General features: G+C 47.7%; 1 protein-coding gene across 1 annotated transcript in view; it reads left to right on the forward strand.

The window, feature by feature from the left end:
• The window catches only part of SLC13A3 (solute carrier family 13 member 3), an 81,248-nt gene that overhangs the window by 20,864 nt on the left and 41,830 nt on the right, over positions 1–18,554 (forward strand). Inside the window, exons 2-5 of the mRNA XM_068263875.1 lie at positions 8,176–8,441; positions 9,157–9,314; positions 9,444–9,510; positions 18,284–18,475. Coding sequence (XP_068119976.1) covers positions 8,176–8,441; positions 9,157–9,314; positions 9,444–9,510; positions 18,284–18,475 — 683 coding nt within the window. The remainder of the gene's footprint in view (positions 1–8,175; positions 8,442–9,156; positions 9,315–9,443; positions 9,511–18,283; positions 18,476–18,554) is intronic.

The following is an 18,554-nucleotide window of genomic DNA, read 5'->3' on the forward strand; positions in this document are numbered from 1 at the left end:
AGATTGGAAATGTACGTTGGACAGGTTTTGTGGACAGATTTGTAGGCAAGACACAGTATCTTGAATCGGATTCTGGACTGGATAGGTAGCCAGTGGAGGGATTTGCAGAGGGGAGCCACAGTGGTGGAGCGATGGGTGCTCCACCACGGAGCACCCATCGCACCCAGCCTATTCTGGCTGCCGTATTCATGACGGACTGCAGTGGGGCAATATGGGTCATAGGGAGAGCAGACAGAAGGGCGTTGCAGTAGTCAAGACGGGAAATTATGAGGGCATGGATGAGGAGATTGGTGGTGGCAGAGGTCAGGAAAGGGCGGATCTTGCAGATGTTGGGAAGGTGGCAGTTGCAGGACTTTGTGAGGTTTTGGATGTGAGGGTAAAGGAGAGTGCGGAGTCCAGGGTGACACCCAGACAGCAGGCTTGAGAGGTAGGGTGAATGGTAGTGTGGTTAATGGTGACATGCACATCTGGCAGGGTCAGGGATGGTCGGAGTGGGAAGATCATAAATTCAGTTTTGTCTAGATTTACTTTCAGGAACCTAGTGGACATCCAGGAGGAGATGGCTGAAAGGCAGGATCAGACCTAGTACATGGTAGTGGTGGAAAGGTTAGGGTGTGGAGGTAGATCTGGGTGTCATCTGCATACAGATGATGGTTAAAACCCATGGGGAAGATAACCTTGCCAATGGAGGAAGTGTATACGGAGAACAGTAGGGGGCGAAAGACCGAGCCTTGGGGGACTCCCACCAAGAGGTGTTTGGGGTGGATAAGGACTCTTTGAAGGAGGTCATGAAGGAGCGGTTCGAGAGGTAGGATGAGCACCAGGGCAAGGTCATAAATGCCCATGGATTTGAGGGACTGGATGAGTAGGGAAGTATTTGCCTTTAGCTTTAGCTAAGGCGAGGTCATTAACCACTTTGGTGAGAGCTGTTTCGGTTGAGTGGGGCAGGCCGAAATCCAGATTGCAGTGGGTCTAGCAGGGAGTTGGCATTGAGGTACTGGGTCAGGCATTTGTGAAACAGACGCTCAAGGAGTTTTGAGGCAAAGGGGAGGAGAGAGATAGGGCGGTAGTTGGAGGGTAGTGAGGGGTTGAGGGAAGGTTTCTTGAGCAGGGGTAGTACAATGACCTGCTTAAAGGCTGAGGGGAAGGAGGTGCCTGTGGATAGGGGGAGGTTAAAGAGGAGCTATCAGCCTTACTATCTCAGAAAAAAACATATATACAGTATAAGTAGATAAATACTTGCTCTACTTACATAACATATGTATTGCACTGTCCATGTTTTGATTTTCGTGATTTTCATTTCCCATTTTTAACTTTGGCTATTTTTAAGCCCATCCTGATGTCATTTCCTCCCTAAGTCTTCTCTGCCTGATTTGCCCGCCCTTCACTATAGAAAGTGCATTGTCTCAGCATGAGAAATACTAGCCAATCAGATAGGAACAGAAGTGTGGGAGGGGAAAAAAAGGAGGGAAAGAGGCTTCAGCCAATCAGGCAGCATTAGTTAAAGAGACTCTGAAGTCTCATAAAATTCACCTTTTTATTTTAAAAATCTTTTACATCAATGCCCTAACTAAAACGCTGCATCACCGCGGCTGAACACTAAGTATATTCTCCCCAAACTCCCCCCTAACTTCCCCCCGCAAAATCCTCGACTTTCTTGGTCGTGGATTTTGCTGCTCGAGGAGGCAGAGCTTTCAGCCGCAGCTCTGCCTCCATGCACGCCCACACGTATCTCCGCCTCCATCTCCGCCTCTCCTCCACCCCTCTCCTTGAAAGAAGACTGAGAGGGGCGGGGCGGAGATGGCGAGCCGTGCTGATAGACGTGTGGAGAGGTAGAGCTACAGCCAAAAGCTGCCTCTCACGGAAGCGCTCCCTGCAGTGTGCCCCGGGGAAATTAGTTAGTGTTCAGCCGCGGGGATGCAGCGTTTTAGTTAGGGCAGTGATGTAAAAAAGATTTTTAAAATAAAGTGAATTTTATGAGACTTCAGAGTCTGAGGGGAAATAGAGAAGCGAAAAGACAACCCAGCATGAACTGCAACTTCCTTTTTGTGTACCAAATTTTGTGTGTACCAAATAAGTCAGGGAAACTGGGGAATGATCATTTATCAACAAGAAAAGTAATAGTGATTTTAACATTTGAATGGCCTGGCTAGCATCCTTATTACTGGTTTACCAGATAAAAATAATAATTTACTTTTGATTTTATGCCCGACAGTTACACTTTAAACAGGGTAGAGAGGACTGGGGCCAAATCCAGGAAGTGAGGATGGAATAAATCAGAAGGGATGGGGTCAAGGGGGGAGGTAATGGTATGGGAGATCTGTAGTAGGTGGCTGACTGCCTCAATGGTTGTATCAAATAAAATAGTTTCAAATAAAATAGTTTTTGGAAACAAACAGACCAGACTATTAACAGACCAATGGAATCCTCCAGATTGCTCTGTTAATAGACCAATGAGGAGCCTTGGAGTTAAATTTGAAGATGCTTATGTTCTAGCTATACTTCGTATAGTTACTGCTGCAGTGGGGAGCGGCGGGGATCTTCAATCAAGCTCATACAGGATATTGGCTTGGGAACATTTCCAAGGCTATTGGCGTGGGAGCATTAATTAAATGGTAATTATTCATCATTAATTAACAATAAATTCCTTTTTGTTGTGTTTTTATTTCTTTTGTGGAAATGGAAAAAGGAGTATTATGTACCCCTATACTAATTTCTCCTGGGGAGGGGGCTGGTATCTCCGGGTCCCCTTTAAGGCATCGTCGTTGGGCCCCCACCTCCTCCTGGTGCACTGGAGGTGGGAAGAACCCTTGTTCATGGATTGGACAAGGTCTCTGGGGGAGAGGGGGAGGCATGACCTTGCGGGCTGGTATAGCTCAAGGTGCAAAGCCCCACATGGCCGGGGGCTCCTCTTTCTGGCTATCACAGCCTGCATGGGGGACAAAAGGTTAAAGAAGCTTGGGAGATCGGGGATCCCACATCATTTTTTTCCTTTTATTTCCTACACTCTGAATGAAAAAAAATTAAGGTCCAAAATATAGGTAAAGTTTCCAGGGATCGTTACACAGTCATGTTGCGGCTGGTATAGTGATCCCTGGCCAAAGCGTTGCCACATTTTCCATGGGGTTTCCAGGGGGTCTGTACACTCTGCATACGGACCCCCCTGGACACCCCATCATGATATTCATGCTCTTTATTTTGATATATGTACAGTAAATTTACACTAGTGATAGGTTGATACGTTAACTCTTTTACTGCATTTAAATGAATACTTTTTTCCTGTTGTAACTTTTAAAATCGATTTGGCCTCGGGGTGTATGCCCCTCCCCCCCCCCCCCCCGTCAGGGCCGTCACCTCTTTGGAAGACCCCCCTGGGTGAGATCCCGTCTCCTGCTTGATCGTGTAGTCTGTACCTGGATCATTCCACCTCTGCATTGTAAGCCCTGACAGTGGGGGCATGGGTAAGGATTAGCCAGTATGTATTTTCTTACATATTTTGTGTTTGGAGTAGGAATGTACAGTATCATTCCTCAGATTCAATGGCTGATAAGTAATCATATCTTATTATAAACAAAGACTGTGAGTCAAACCAACATGTGAGATCACTTAACCTTTTTTTTACAACAAATTATAAGCCCGACCATTTAAAAACTGGTGCTAGGGCTTGGCCTCGATTCGCCCCCCCCCCCCCCTTCTCCAACCTCCCCCGACCACACAACGGCCGTGCTCCTGCCACACAATGTGACGTGCGCAAACACCCGCCCCCCTTCACCCGTCCTACTCTGCTGTCCCAAGTCTGCCCGCATGCCACCACGCATGCACAGGGCAAAACGCACAGACACAGGCGGATGCAGAGACACAAGGATTATTACATAGGATAGTGATGGCTAACTTGGCACTCCAGCTGTGACAAAACTACAAATCCCATCATGCCTCTGCTCCCCGAGTTATGCTTAGAGCTGTCAGAGTATTGCAATGCCTCATGGGACTTGTAGTTCCACCAGAGCTGGAGTGCCAAGGTTAGCCATCACTGACATAGGATATTTAATATTTTACAGGTAAAAAAAAATGTATTAACATTTATTAGTACTAAACATCCATAAAGCAAACCTCACAATACATGCAGAAGAAGCAGGTGGAGAATAGGAAAGAGGAAGTGACTTAACCAGACATGAAGACACGGAATATAAAACTTCCACACGGATTATACAAAAATACAAAACCCACAAATAGCACCATTTCTGACATAACACTCAGATTGTCCCTAAAATACTCCACGCTGTGTCCTTCCAGAGATCTAGTCTGGTATGGTATGATCATATATACACATTATGGGCTTGATTCACAAAGCGGTGCTAACCTACTTAGCACGTCTAAAGTCTTTAGACATGCTAACCAGGGTGCTAAGTAGGTTAGTACCGGATTTCTCAATCAGATCGCGCGCTAACTTTGCGCGCGTAAAGTTTTGTGCGCATAAAGTTTTGCACGCGAAAAGCTTGTTTAGACGTGCTAAGGGGGTTTTCACAGGCGTGCTAACAGTTAGCACCGCTTTGTGAATAAAGCCCCATGCATCTTTCTAAAAGTATGTTCTGGTCACTTCATGTCAGACTCTGTCCTTTCCTTTCATTGCCTTCCTTGTGAAATTGTTTGCTAAGAAAGCAGATTGTAAAGGCTGTATTCTGCATAATCTCTGCTGTGTACATTCTGTGTGGATTACAGGACTCACTCTACACATAGAAGGTAAATTATTGACAGGCCTGCTGACAGGACTTATGCCTGGTACCAGAGCTGGTTCTAGACAGGCACATATGAGGGGGGAGTCAAAAATGGGTAGGGGCATCAGGGATGATGAAATGGTGAAAAAATGGGCGTGGTCAAGATGGCATGTGGGCGGGGCTAACTAATGTAGTTATACCAGCTAATGTAGTTACATAAAAAATTATGAAGTAAATGCACATAATGACAGACAGCATTTCCCCAGTAAATGCACGTAATGACAGACAGCCTTTCACCAGTAAATGCATGTAATGAGAGACAGTGTTTCACCAGTAAATGCACATAATGACAGACAGCGTTTCCCTAGTAAATGCATGTAATGAGAGATAACCTTTCACCAGTAAATGCACGTAATGACAGACAGCGTTTCCGCAGGAAATGTACGTAATGAGAGACAGCGTTTCACCAGTAAATGCACGTAATGAGAGATATTGTTTCACCACTAAATGCATGTAATGACAGCCAGCCTTTCACCAGTAAATGCATGTAATGAGAGACAGCGTTCGGTTTCACCAGTAAATGCACATAAGAGACAGCGTTTCACCACTAAATGCACATAAGAGACAGTGTTTCACTGCTAATGCATGTAATGACATACAGGCTTTCACCAGTAAATGCACATAAGGACAGACAGCCAGTGTCCCCAATATAAGTAGTCAGGTGTATAGCTGTCCCCAGTATATGTAGCCAGGTGTACATATCCCCAGTATATGTAGCCAGGTGTATTGCTGTCCCCAGTATATGTAGCCAGGTGTATATATCAGAATCAGAATCAATTTTATTTCGCAAGTAAGTTTGCACCTACAAGGAATTTGTCTTGGCAGTTGCTTAACAAACGCAAACAAAAACAATACAAGGACAGACAGTGTGTATATTACAAGTCAAGGACATTTATGCAAGTATAGTGGCAGTAAGCAATGTGAGAATTGTTCATATACAGTTCTGTGAGGATTACTATCAAATCCTAGCAGCTCTAGCGTGGTTCAGCATTAAGTATGGCTACCGCTTGAGGAAAAAAGCTGTTCCTGTGTCTGGAGGTTTTGGTAGCGATTGACCGGAATCTTACTCCTGAAGGCATGCGCTGGAAGATGGAGTGAGCTGGGTGAGAGGTCAGAGGCAATTTTGGTTGTTCTCTTTCTGCACCTGCTAGCGTAAAGATCTTGCAGGGAAGGTAAGCTACAGCCAATTATCCTTTCCGCTGTTCGGATGATGTGCTGCAGCCTCCCCTTTTCTAATGCTGAGCAGGAGCCGAACCAACCATACAGTCATAGATGATGTTATGGTGGATTCAATAATTGCAGTGTAGAACTGCACTATTAAATTTTGAGGTAGGCCAAACTTTTTTAGCTGCCGTAGATGGTACATCCTCTGTTGCGCTTTCTTGACAATAGTGGCCGTATTGTTATCCCATTTTAGGTTGTGTGAGATCGTGGACCCAAGAAACTTGAATGACTCTACCTGGGTTATTGTGGATCCATTTATGGCTACATATCCCCAGTATATGTAGCCAGGTGTATATATCCCCAGTATATGTAGCCAGGTGTATATATCTAGAGTGACCAGACGTCCCGGATTGCCCGGGACGCGTCCCGGATTCGGGTCCGCTGTCCCAGGCAGCATGAGGTCCCGGGAAACGTCCCGCTTTAAGCAGCGGGACGTCCCGGCCTCGGGACTCTGGTCACTGTATCCTCATGAACTGGCAGCGGCGTCTATAGACGCCGTGCCAGTTCATTGCCTGCAGCCCCGCTCCAGCCTCCTTATTGCCTTCCGGTGTTCCGACACCGGCAGGCAAGCAGGGCTACGGCAAGATGGCTGCCGAAGCCCTGTACTGGAGACTATTTGTGTCTCCAGTACAGGGCTTTGGGTGCCATCTTGCCGTAGCCCTGTCAGCGCGGGAGACGAGCAGGAGGAAGGTGGTCCCGGGAGCAGCGCGCCAGAGGCCGGAGACTTCTGCCAGGTGAGTAAATGCTTTCTTTTCCAGGTGAAATGTTTGCCCGCATTGTTTCTTTTCTGGTGAAATGTTTGCCCGCATTGTGTTTCTTTTCTGGTGAAATGTTTGCCCACATTGTGTTTCTTTTCTGGTGAAATGCTTGCCCGCATTGCGTTTCTTTTCTGGGGAAATGTTTGCCGGCATTGCGTTTCTTTTCTGGGGAAATGTTTGCCCGCATTGCGTTTCTTTTCTGGCGAAATGTTTGCCCGCTTTGCGTTTATTTTCTGGTGAAATGTTTGCCCGCTTTGAGTTTATTTTGTACTGACATGTTGCCCGCAATGCGTTTATTTTGTGCTAACATGTTGTCCGCAATGCGTTTATTTTGTGCTGAAATGTTGCCCGCAATGCGTTTATTTTGTGCTAACATGTTGCTCGCAATGCGTTTATTTTGTGCTGAAATGTCGCCCGCAATGCGTTTATTTTGTGCTGACATGTTGCCCGCAATGCGTTTATTTTGTGCTGACATGTTGCCCGCAATACGTTTATTTTGTGCTGAAATGTTGCCCGCAATATGTTTATTTTGTGCTGAAATGTTGCCCACAATACGTTTATTTTGTGCTGACATGTTGCCCGTAATACGTTTATTTTGTGCTGACATGTTGCCCATTGCGTTTTTTTTACGGTGTCTGGGGTAACTGTTGCTGCATTTATTATTTAATGGTCACAGTTGGCTATGTTTGCTGCTTTGGGGTTATGGTATACTATTAAATAGCATCACACAGTTTCTGCACACCCATGATGCGAATCCTCGTTTGACCACATCACGGCGTAAACACTGCTTTCTTATGCCTCGCTGTTACATCATTACGTTAGCTCCGCCCATAGAATGTCATGGCCACGTCCATTTTTTGGCGCGGCGCAGCCACCACATTTTTCGTCCACAAAATCTGGCCACTGTATATAAATAGATGCACTGCGATTGGCTGGTGACCTTGGTGATGGGATATAAATAGATGTACTGTGATTGGCTGGTGACCTTGGTGATGGGATATAAATAGATGCTCTGTGATTGGCTTGTGACCTGGGTGATGGGATATAAATAGATGCTCTGTGATTGGCGGTGATCTGGGTTAGAGATATAAATAGATGCTCTGTGATTGGCTGGGTACCTGGGTAATGGGATATGTGTTCCTCATAATCTCACTGGGATTACTATGTCTACCAATCTGTATTGTGTTACACTATCTATATTCCGTGTATTTCATTGTCTGTATTATGTATCCTGCAATTTTTGCATTTTTGTATTTTTTTTCTACTGGTTTTTTTTTTTTGGGGGGGGGGGGGGGGGGGCGCGGGGGAGGAGAGATATGTTGGCACTTTATAAATTAAACTAAAGGCTTTTTATGAATTTTCTGGTAAAAAATGATTTGTATGGTTTGAACATGGTTGACGTTTCTTTCTGTTTGTAGGAAGGGAAATGCCTGTTTGTGGTCCTGCTGATGGCGTTCTACTGGTGCACAGAAGCTCTGCCCCTCGCTGTTACTGCCATGCTCCCCATTGTCCTCTTCCCTTTTATGGGAATCCTGCCATCCAGTAAGGTCTGCCCACAGTTTTTCCTGGACACCAACTTCCTGTTCCTGAGCGGGCTCCTCATGGCTGCAGCTATCGAAGAGTGGAATCTGCACAGACGCATTGCCCTGAAGGTCCTCATGCTGGTAGGCGTGCAGCCTGCGAGGTAACATACCGTATATCATTATCATAATTATATATTCAGTCAGGCCACACATTCACTGAAACTCAGGTTAGCCGCCCCTCTCTCGCAGCCCCCCCCCCCCATATCGTAGACCATGCGGGCTGGTATAGGTCTTTTTGAAAAATAAAATTCCTCCTGTTCCCACTGTTCTTCTTAACATACTCTGCAAATTTGGTGTTTCTAGCATTGACAGGGGCTTTGCTATTAACTTCTTGTACCCATTATCCTCCTCCACATACCCTTAGAATTTGGTGTTTCTAGCACGAATGGGGGCGTTCCTACTAACCGCAAAAATCTGCGGCCAGTGACATTAATGTAAAAAATGCAAATAGATGCAAAAAATTTTTTACACATGTACGCGTAAATTACGCGTAATTGCATAATTACAGGCATGATTACAATCCACAATTCCACAATCCCAAAGTGTAAATGCAAAAAAATTACATGACATCTTAATTACCTAATCGTAATTGACTTATTACGAGCACCGCTAGTCGACTGTGCAGAGCATTCACCTGTTGTAAGAGACAGGTGTACACAGCGCTGATACATTATCTTAGCGCTGATACATTATCTTACCCAAGACGTTGTTCTATGATATTGTTGTCTTTGCAGCAGCAATGAGGCTCTATAATATAGTTGGCTTTGGAGCAGCTGCCTGGCATTGTAAACTTTCTTTTCTATTTCCTTCTTCTAGGCTTATTCTTGGGATGATGATGACCACAGCGTTCCTGTCCATGTGGTTGAGTAATACTGCATCCACTGCCATGATGCTGCCCATTGCAAATGCTATTTTGAAGAGCCTCTTTGGAGAAAGGCCCAACAATAAATCAGTGAAGGTTGAGGCTGGCCCAGGTAATTGCAGCTTCACCAGCAGGTGAAGCATGTTACCTCAGAAGTATAAGAGCGAATGGGGATTTATAGTATTTTAATGGCACCAGATGTGACATGTGGATGTAATTTGTTCATTATTCTTTATTTCAGTGGCAGCACCAGAAAACAAATTGCACCCGGTGCCAACAGAACTACAGCTGCTGACCCGAACTGAAGAGTAAGTTCAACCTCTAGTTATTATTTCTCACATAAATTCACCAACATGTCGGGTTTCATACAACTTGATTTGTGAAAGAGTAAAAGCTGTGCTCAGTCTTATGTTCATCCTTGAAGGTGTCTTTAAATGGATGTTTTGTTTATAAGGAAATGTACCAATTGTCACCACCTTTGTCCACATATCCAGCTGAGAGGTACCGCATCGGAGGTCCCAGTGAGAGTCCTCCTCCCTCCTAGTCTTATATGTTGGCATATGATACGGGGTGCTATTCCCCAACACACTAGCATTAAGCGCTCTGGTGAATTGTATAACCAGACAATGCCTGTCAGGTGACAGGTTTATGCTATGTGCAACAATCACCTCAAAATATAGGCCCTGCCAGTGAGGCCTTATGCAGGGCAGTAGTGGATATTAGGTGCCTTCGGTCTACAGCCGCATACTTGTGTACTGGACACACAGAATAGCTATACAATAGGAAGAAAAACAATGTACCAGCCCTAAGAAGGGCTATTAGCAGATCAGGACACTGTGGTAGCAGCAAGAATCTACACCGATGACACAGAACACAGGCCTACCTAACTCTCTCCCTGTCACAACACATTCTCCCTGATCTGCCTAGCACAGAAGCCAAACACAGACTGCATAATGGCTGCTGTGCTGGCTTTCTGATAGGTGCGCGGGTGGTCCAGGTGGGAGGGATAGCTGATTGGCTGCCATGTGTCTGCTGCATGTACTTGTTCCGCAATACACAGTAATTGATTTGCAGTCAGTAATGTGCCGTCTCGTTATTTAAAAAGTGGACGTTACCAGGGCCGAATGAGCATTCCGGCCGAGACTTGGCACTGGCCTTAAGTCAGGTTCCATATACCTGAGGTGCTGTTCTCCAGGCATCACACAGTGTGGACATGTGTCTGCTGACTCTGGAGTGAGGAGTCAATTTCTGGCTCCATTATAATGTATAGGGGGTGGGTCGAACATGCCATAAGTTCGCAAACGGACGCAAATTAAACAGATGATGTCCGCAGGCGAACAGTTTGGACCATCTCTACATATGACTATGGTAGGACTAGATAATACTAAATAATTCTATTCCCAGTTTACAAGATAGTGCTCAACTGTGTCCTTAATCCACCACCATACACCCCGTGAGGGATTGAACTCTCCCAGCACGTTTGACCACTGTCAGACTGGTCAATGAGCGCCCAGCAATGTGCGACTCCTGCACTTTAGGGTTGCCAACTCCTCTTAAATCACGGTGTCCTGAGTGGTGGATGCTGATTGATGCGTACCTCACCTGATGAGTCACTCGTAGTGACGAAACGTGTAGGGTGGAGCTTGCCGGACGTCCAGGAAACCACGCTGATGCGGAAGTAGCAGCGAGAGCGGGACTACACCTTCTAGCCTACCTGGGAGACAACGGGGGAGAGCTAGTTTCAAACTCTGTGCCTAACTATCCGCAACTAAACTGTGAGTGCAACCTTATAATAAAACTTAACATTTTTATTCTGAATTACGCTATGGTAGCTTTTTTCTTCATGTGAGGTACGCATCAATCAGCATACACCACTCAGGACACCGTGATTTAAGAGGAGTTGGCAACCCTAAAGTGCAGGAGTCGCACATTGCTGGGCGCTCATTGACCAGTCTGACAGTGGTCAAACGTGCTGGGTGAGTTCAATCCCTCACGGGGTGTATGGTGGTGGATTAAGGACACAGTTGAGCGCTATCTTGTAAACTGGGAATTCTGCAAACAATCTGCCATGGCTGACACGGAATCGCACCTGTACCGAAGGACATTGTTTTAAATATACTCAGTGGACTGAACAATAGAAAGTTGCATTTATATGAAACCTTAGGATTTCTGAGGCTTTTAATAATTGCTTTTATTAATTTACCTTTTGCCCTACTATTACCACAATAGCGCTTTCAAAATATTGTTGATAATAATTATATGGTAGGACATTAGACTATGACTATGGTAGGATTGGATTGTGAGCTCCTCTGATGTCAGTGCTATATAAATATAGAAACAGTGTAGAGACCTGCACCATCTGAGTAGTATAATGCTCTTTTATTTGATAAAAAGACACATTGACAAACTAAACATACGTTTTGGAGGGATTACCTGCTTTCTCAAGTAGATGTCTGTGTCTTATGTGACATAACATTCAGCGAATTTAAATAGCATAACAGCATGGAGAACAAACCAATCACATTACTAAGCGCCTATGGCGTCCAATCCCCTGTCCGCAACCCACAGTGGAATTGATGAGGAACTTTACTCGTAATATGTAAATGTTAGCGGACATGAAATAACCCAGAATGCACTGCAAGAAGCTGGAGGCGTCGCCGACACCGCAGCCCTCCGCGTGTAGATGCCGACCAATAAGCCCGAGTCTCGGATGACATCACTCTGGTACTGCCTCAAGGTAGAGGCGGACCAGATGGCTGTGAGAGCGGCAGAGATTACCACCCCCTGAGGTCAAAACATCATAAGCAGTCCACGTGGGCGGAATGTAAACAAACCGCCCATGTGGTCGCAACACCGGTGCTATGCCGCAAGAGCCACCCCCAATCTCCGCGTGCAGATCAGGATAAAAATAACAACAATAACATTTCTATAGCGCTTTTCTCCCATAGGACTCAAAGCGCTTGAAGGATGAAGTATTCACACAACAAAAGTTATATTTCTGCAAATGCCAAAATGAATGGGTGGGTTTTCAGTCTGGATTTAAACATGTCCAGGGATGGAGCTTTCCTGATCTGCTGAGGTAAGGAGTTCCAAAACGTAGGAGCAGCATGACACTCTGGCTCTGAGACCAAAAGTTTCCAAGTGGACTCTTGGTATGACTAGATTATTAGAACCTGTGGATCTGAGAATGCGGGGATTGCTACGCAGCTGTAACATTTCTTTCATGTATCCAGGGCCCAGATTATTTAGTGACTTAAATGTCAGGAGGCTGATCTTGAATAATAGGACCCTCCATTTTATAGGTAGCCAGTGAATGGAGTGCAGGACTGGCGTTATGTGGCAGTGACGAGGTTGGTTGGTTAGCAGTCTGGCAGCAGTATTCTGTATCAGCTCTAGGCGGTACAAGTCCTTTTTTTGGAAGGCCAGTGTAAATAGCATTGCAGTAGTCCAGTCAAGATGAAATGAAGGCATGAACTAAGGTTGGTAGATCTTCTGGGGGGATACAATCCAACAAGAAGAAGGGAAAAGCGCAGAGTTAATAACAACACAACATAAGTTAGAAAAGCTACAAAATAATATAATAGATCATATAAATGGCTGCATGTCCTATTCCCTATTCATATCCCGGGGTACTAGCATATCTAATCTTTTGATCCAGACTGCCTCCCTGTATAATAACCTTCTCAACCTATTGCCACCTCTTGTTCTAGAATTTGGAACCTGAGTTGGCTTACTGTATGACCTGCTTGTATAAAATGAAATGGGACAGATAATTTGCTGCATTTACTTCGAATAGTACTTTTATGTGCTGCTAGTCTAGACTTGATAGGCTAGGTCGTTTGGCCCACATATAGAAGCCCACATGGACATTTTAGAACATAAACAATAAATCTAGAATTGCAGTCAAATTGTCCCTGAATTTTGTATGATGTCCCCAAATCTGGATGTCTAACCACTGGTCCCTTAATAACACTATTGCAATTGATGCAATTCATGCAAGGATAGGTGCCATTAGGACGGTTAGAGAGAGGCTGTAGTGTACGATCAGAACTCAGATCTGCACAAACCAGCTTATCCCTAAGTATAAGTTTCAAGTATAAGTTTAAAATATGCCAATTACAATGTACAGCTTCAGCAATCTCACCACTGTGTACCGTATATTCAATTGTGATACAAATGGTATCCTTTTGTTGTGTCTCCTCCTACGGTTAGTAAACGCTTAGTAATAATGTGATTGGTTTGTTCTCCATGCTGTTATGCTATTTAAACTCGCTGAATGTTGTGTCACATTAGGCACTGACATCTACTTGTGAAAGGAGGTAATCTCTCCGAAACTTTGTATGTTTATTATGTCAATGTGTCTTTTTGTCAAATAAGAGCGTTAATATTACTCAGATGGTGCTGGTCTCTATCTCTGTACAATACTGCGCAAAATGTCTGTGCTATATAAATACAGTGGGTTGCAAAAGTATTCGGCCCCCTTGAAGTTTTCCACATTTTGTCATATTACTGCCACAAACATGAATCAATTTTATTGGAATTCCACATGATAGACCAATACAAAGTGGTTTACACGTGAGAAGTGGAATGAAAATCATACATGATTCCAAACATTTTTTACAAGTAAAAAACTGCAAAGTGGGGTGTGCATAATTATTCGGCCCCCTTTGATCTGAGTGCAGTCAGTTGCCTATAGACATTGCCTGATGAGTGCTAATGACTAAATAGAGTGCACCTGTGTGTAATCTAATGTCAGTACAAATACAGCTGCTCTGTGAGGGCCTCAGAGGTTGTCTAAGAGAATATTGGGAGCAACAACACCGTGAAGTCCAAAGCACACACAAGACAGGTCAGGGATCAAGTTATTGAGAAATTTAAAGCAGGCTTAGGCTACAAAAAGATTTCCAAAGCCTTGAACATCCCACGGAGCACTGTTCAAGCGATCATTCAGAAATGGAAGGAGTATGGCACAACTGTAAACCTACCAAGACAAGGCCATCCGCCTAAACTCACAGACGAACAAGGAGAGCACTGATCAGAAATGAAGTCAAGAGGCCCATGGTGACTCTGGACGAGCTGCAGAGATCTACAGCTCAGGTGGGAGACTCTGTGGGACAACTATTAGTCATGCACTGTACAAAGTTGGCCTTTATGGAAGAGTGGCAAGAAGAAAGGCATTGTTAACAGAAAGCATAAGAAGTCCCGTTTGCAGTTTGCCACAAGCCATGTGGGGGACACAGCAACCATGTGGAAGAAGGTGCTCTGGTCAGATAAGACCAAAATGGAACTTTTTGGCCAAAATGCAAAACGCTATGTGTGGCGGAAAAATAACACTGCACGTCACTCTGAACACACCATCCCCACGGTCAAATATGGTGGTGGCAGCATCATGCTCGGGGGTGCATCTTTTCAGCAGGGACAGGGAAGCTGGTCAGAGTTGATGGGAAGATGGATGGAGCCAAATACAGGGCAAACTGTAATTGCAGCAAAAGGTGGTTCTACAAAGTATTAACTTAGGGGGCCAAATAATTACGCACACCCCACTTTGCAGTTATTTATTTGTAAAAAAATGTTTGGAATGATGTATGATTTTCGATCCACTTCTCACATGTACACCACTTTGTATTGGCCTTTCACGTGGAATTCCAATACAATTGATGCATGTTTGTGGCAGTATTGTGACAAAATGTGGAACGCTTCAAGGGGGCCGAATACTTTTTGCAAGCCACTGTATATAATAATTTGGTAGGACATAAAACTAAAACTATGGTAGGATTAGACTGTGAGACTCCTCTGAGGACAGTCAGTGACAGGACTATGTACTCTGTAAAGTGCTGCAGAAGATGTCAGTGCTATATAAATACATAATAATAATGTGGTAGGGCATTATTATTATTAATAATAATTATTTTTATCTTATGTGACTTCAGTCTTCTCCTTTAATGTTGCTTGTTGTGTCCCTGCTGAAAGACCCCACTGCTTATTGCTGCTGCTGCTGCTCCTGTCTGGCTCTCTCCTGCAACTCTGCCAAGCACCCTCCGCACCATCATATGCTGCAACGCGGCTGCTCCCCGGGACTGCCTGCCCCACCATTCCTCCCTAGGATTTTCTGTCCCACTGCCCCCTGTCCCTGGTACTTATTGTCCCACTGCTGCTCTCTGCGATTTCCTGTCCCACAGCTGCTCCCCAGGACTTCCTGCCCCACCGCTGCTCCCCGGGACTTCCTGCCCCATCGCTGCTCCCCGGGACTTCCTGCCCCATCGCTGCTCCCCGGGACTTCCTGCCCCATCGCTGCTCCCCGGGACTTCCTGCCCCATCGCTGCTCCCCGGGACTTCCTGCCCCATCGCTGCTCCCCGGGACTTCCTGCCCCATCGCTGCTCCCCGGGACTTCCTGCCCCACCGCTGCTCCCCGGGACTTCCTATCCCACCGCTCTTTCCCAGGACTTCTTGTCCCACTGCTGCGCACCGGGACTTCCTGACCCACTGCTCCTCCCTGGGACTTCCTGACCCACTGCTGCTCCCTAGTACTTCCTGTCCCACTGCTGCTCCCTAGTACTTCCTGTCCCACCACTGTTCCTCAGGACTTCCTGTCCCACCGCTGTTCCTCGGGACTTCCTGTCCCACCGCTGCTCCCCGGGACTTCCTGTCCCACCGCTGCTCCCCGGGACTTCCTGTCCCACCGCTGCTCCCCGGGGACTTTCTGTCCCACCGCTGCTCCCCGGGGACTTCCTGTCCCACCGCTGCTCCCCGGGACTTCCTGTCCCACCGCTGCTCCCTGGGACTTCCTGTCCCACCGCTGCTCCCCGGGGACTTCCTGTCCCACCGCTGCTCCCCGGGACTTCCTGTCCCACCGCTGCTCCCTGGGACTTCCTGTCCCACCGCTGCTCCCCGGGACTTCCTGTCCCACCGCTGCTCCCCGGGACTTCCTGTTCCACCGCTGCTCCCTGGGACTTCCTGTCCCACCGCTGCTCGCCGGGACTTCCTGACCCACTGCTCCTCCATGGGACTTCCTGACCCACTGCTGCTCCCCAGTACTTCCTGTCCCACCGCTGCTCCCCCGGGACTTCCTGTCCCACCGCTCTTTCCCAGGACTTCCTGTCCTACCGCTGCTCGCCGGGACTTCCTGACCCACTGCTCCTCCATGGGACTTCCTGACCCACCGCTGCGTCCCAGTACTTCCTGTCCCACCGCTGCTCCCCCGGGACTTCCTGTCCCACCGCTGCTCCCCCGGGACTTCCTGTCCCACCGCTGCTCCCCGGGACTTCCTGTCCCACCGCTGCTCCCCCGGGACTTCCTGTCCCACCGCTGCTCCCCGGGACTTCCTGTCCCACCGCTGCTCCCCGGGACTTCCTGTCCTACCGCTGCTCGCCGGGACTTCCTGACCCACTGCTCCTCCATGGGACTTCCTGACCCACCGCTGCGTCCCAGTACTTCCTGTCCCACCGCTGCTCCCCCGGGACTTCCTGTCCCACCGCTGCTCCCCCGGGACTTCCTGTCCCACCGCTGCTCCCCGGGACTTCCTGTCCCACCGCTGCTCCCCCGGGACTTCCTGTCCCACCGCTGCTCCCCGGGACTTCCTGTCCCACCGCTGCTCCCCCGGGACTTCCTGTCCCACCGCTGCTCCCCGGGACTTCCTGTCCTACCGCTGCTCGCCGGGACTTCCTGACCCACTGCTCCTCCATGGGACTTCCTGACCCACCGCTGCGTCCCAGTACTTCCTGTCCCACCGCTGCTCCCCGGGACTTCCCGTCCCACCGCTGCTCCCCGGGACTTCCCGTCCCACCGCTTCTCCCCGGGACTTCCCGTCCCACCGCTTCTCCCCGGGACTTACCGTCCCACAGCTTCTCCCCGGGACTTACCGTCCCACAGCTTCTCCCCGGGACTTACCGTCCCACAGCTTCTCCCCGGGACTTACCGTCCCACAGCTTCTCCCCGGGACTTACCGTCCCACAGCTTCTCCCCGGGACTTACCGTCCCACAGCTTCTCCCCGGGACTTACCGTCCCACAGCTTCTCCCCGGGACTTACCGTCCCACAGCTTCTCCCCGGGACTTACCGTCCCACAGCTTCTCCCCGGGACTTACCGTCCCACAGCTTCTCCCCGGGACTTACCGTCCCACAGCTTCTCCCCGGGACTTACTGTCCCACAGCGTCTCCCCGGGACTTACCGTCCCACAGCTTCTCCCCGGGACTTACCGTCCCACAGCTTCTCCCCGGGACTTACCGTCCCACAGCTTCTCCCCGGGACTTACCGTCCCACAGCTTCTCCCCGGGACTTACCGTCCCACAGCTTCTCCCCGGGACTTACCGTCCCACAGCTTCTCCCCGGGACTTACTGTCCCACAGCTTCTCCCCGGGACTTACTGTCCCACAGCTTCTCCCCGGGACTTACTGTCCCACAGCTTCTCCCCGGGACTTCTTGTCGCACTGCTGCTTCCCAGTACTTCCTGTTCCACCGCTGCTCCCCGGGACTTCATGTCCCACCGCTGCTCCCCAGGACTTCATGTCCAACTGCTGCTCCTTTCTCCCCACTGCAATACTATGCAGGCAAAAGCATCGAGGAGCCTCACACAAGGGCTCCCCATTGGTACTAGGTCATAACCAATCAGCACCTCCCTCCCTTGTCAATGGGGAGCCCCATCAGGAACTTTGCAGATGTTTTTGCTGGGGCTCCAGTTTTCAGTGATTGAATAAGACGCAGCAGAGAGCAGTGATCTCAGCAGGTTGGGGCAGATGCGTCACAGAACAGCAGTGCTGGGTCATCTGGCATTTAAGGTACCTTAAATTGCATGCGGCCTATGGAATCTGCCATTGTTAATCTCCACCTCAAACTGCCTATCTAAGTAATTATATAAATGTCTCACTTGAAATAGTCTTATCAGGTGTTCCAGGTGTCATGCACAATTGTTCTAGGTGAGTTATTCAGAAGGTGGAGGAGCAACATGACAGCCAGGCAGCTGGCATATTCAGGTTTCTGATGCAGCCTCCTGATTTCACCAGTGATTAATTTATACGACTTTAGCAGTATCAGTTGAGATATTTCTGAGTAGACCAGTGGGCTGACACTCTATTCCTGTACAGGAAAGATCTGCCTGAGAAGATGGAGGTTTCTATTGATGTGGCTGGAGAGAAGGATGCGGGGAAAGAAAGGGACTATCAAAACAGAGTCTGGAAGGCCTTCCTGATCTCCATACCATACTCTGCAAGCATTGGAGGAACGGCCACACTGACCGGCACAGCACCAAACCTGATCCTTCTGGGACAGCTGAAGAGGTAAATATCAGCGAATACACAGCTCATTCTATGAGGGGAATACACCTGTTCTAACTTACCTTTAAAGCTACAGACACCC

The sequence above is a fragment of the Hyperolius riggenbachi genome, chromosome 12 (assembly GCF_040937935.1).
Source record: "Hyperolius riggenbachi isolate aHypRig1 chromosome 12, aHypRig1.pri, whole genome shotgun sequence".
Classification (NCBI taxonomy): Eukaryota; Metazoa; Chordata; class Amphibia; order Anura; family Hyperoliidae; genus Hyperolius; species Hyperolius riggenbachi.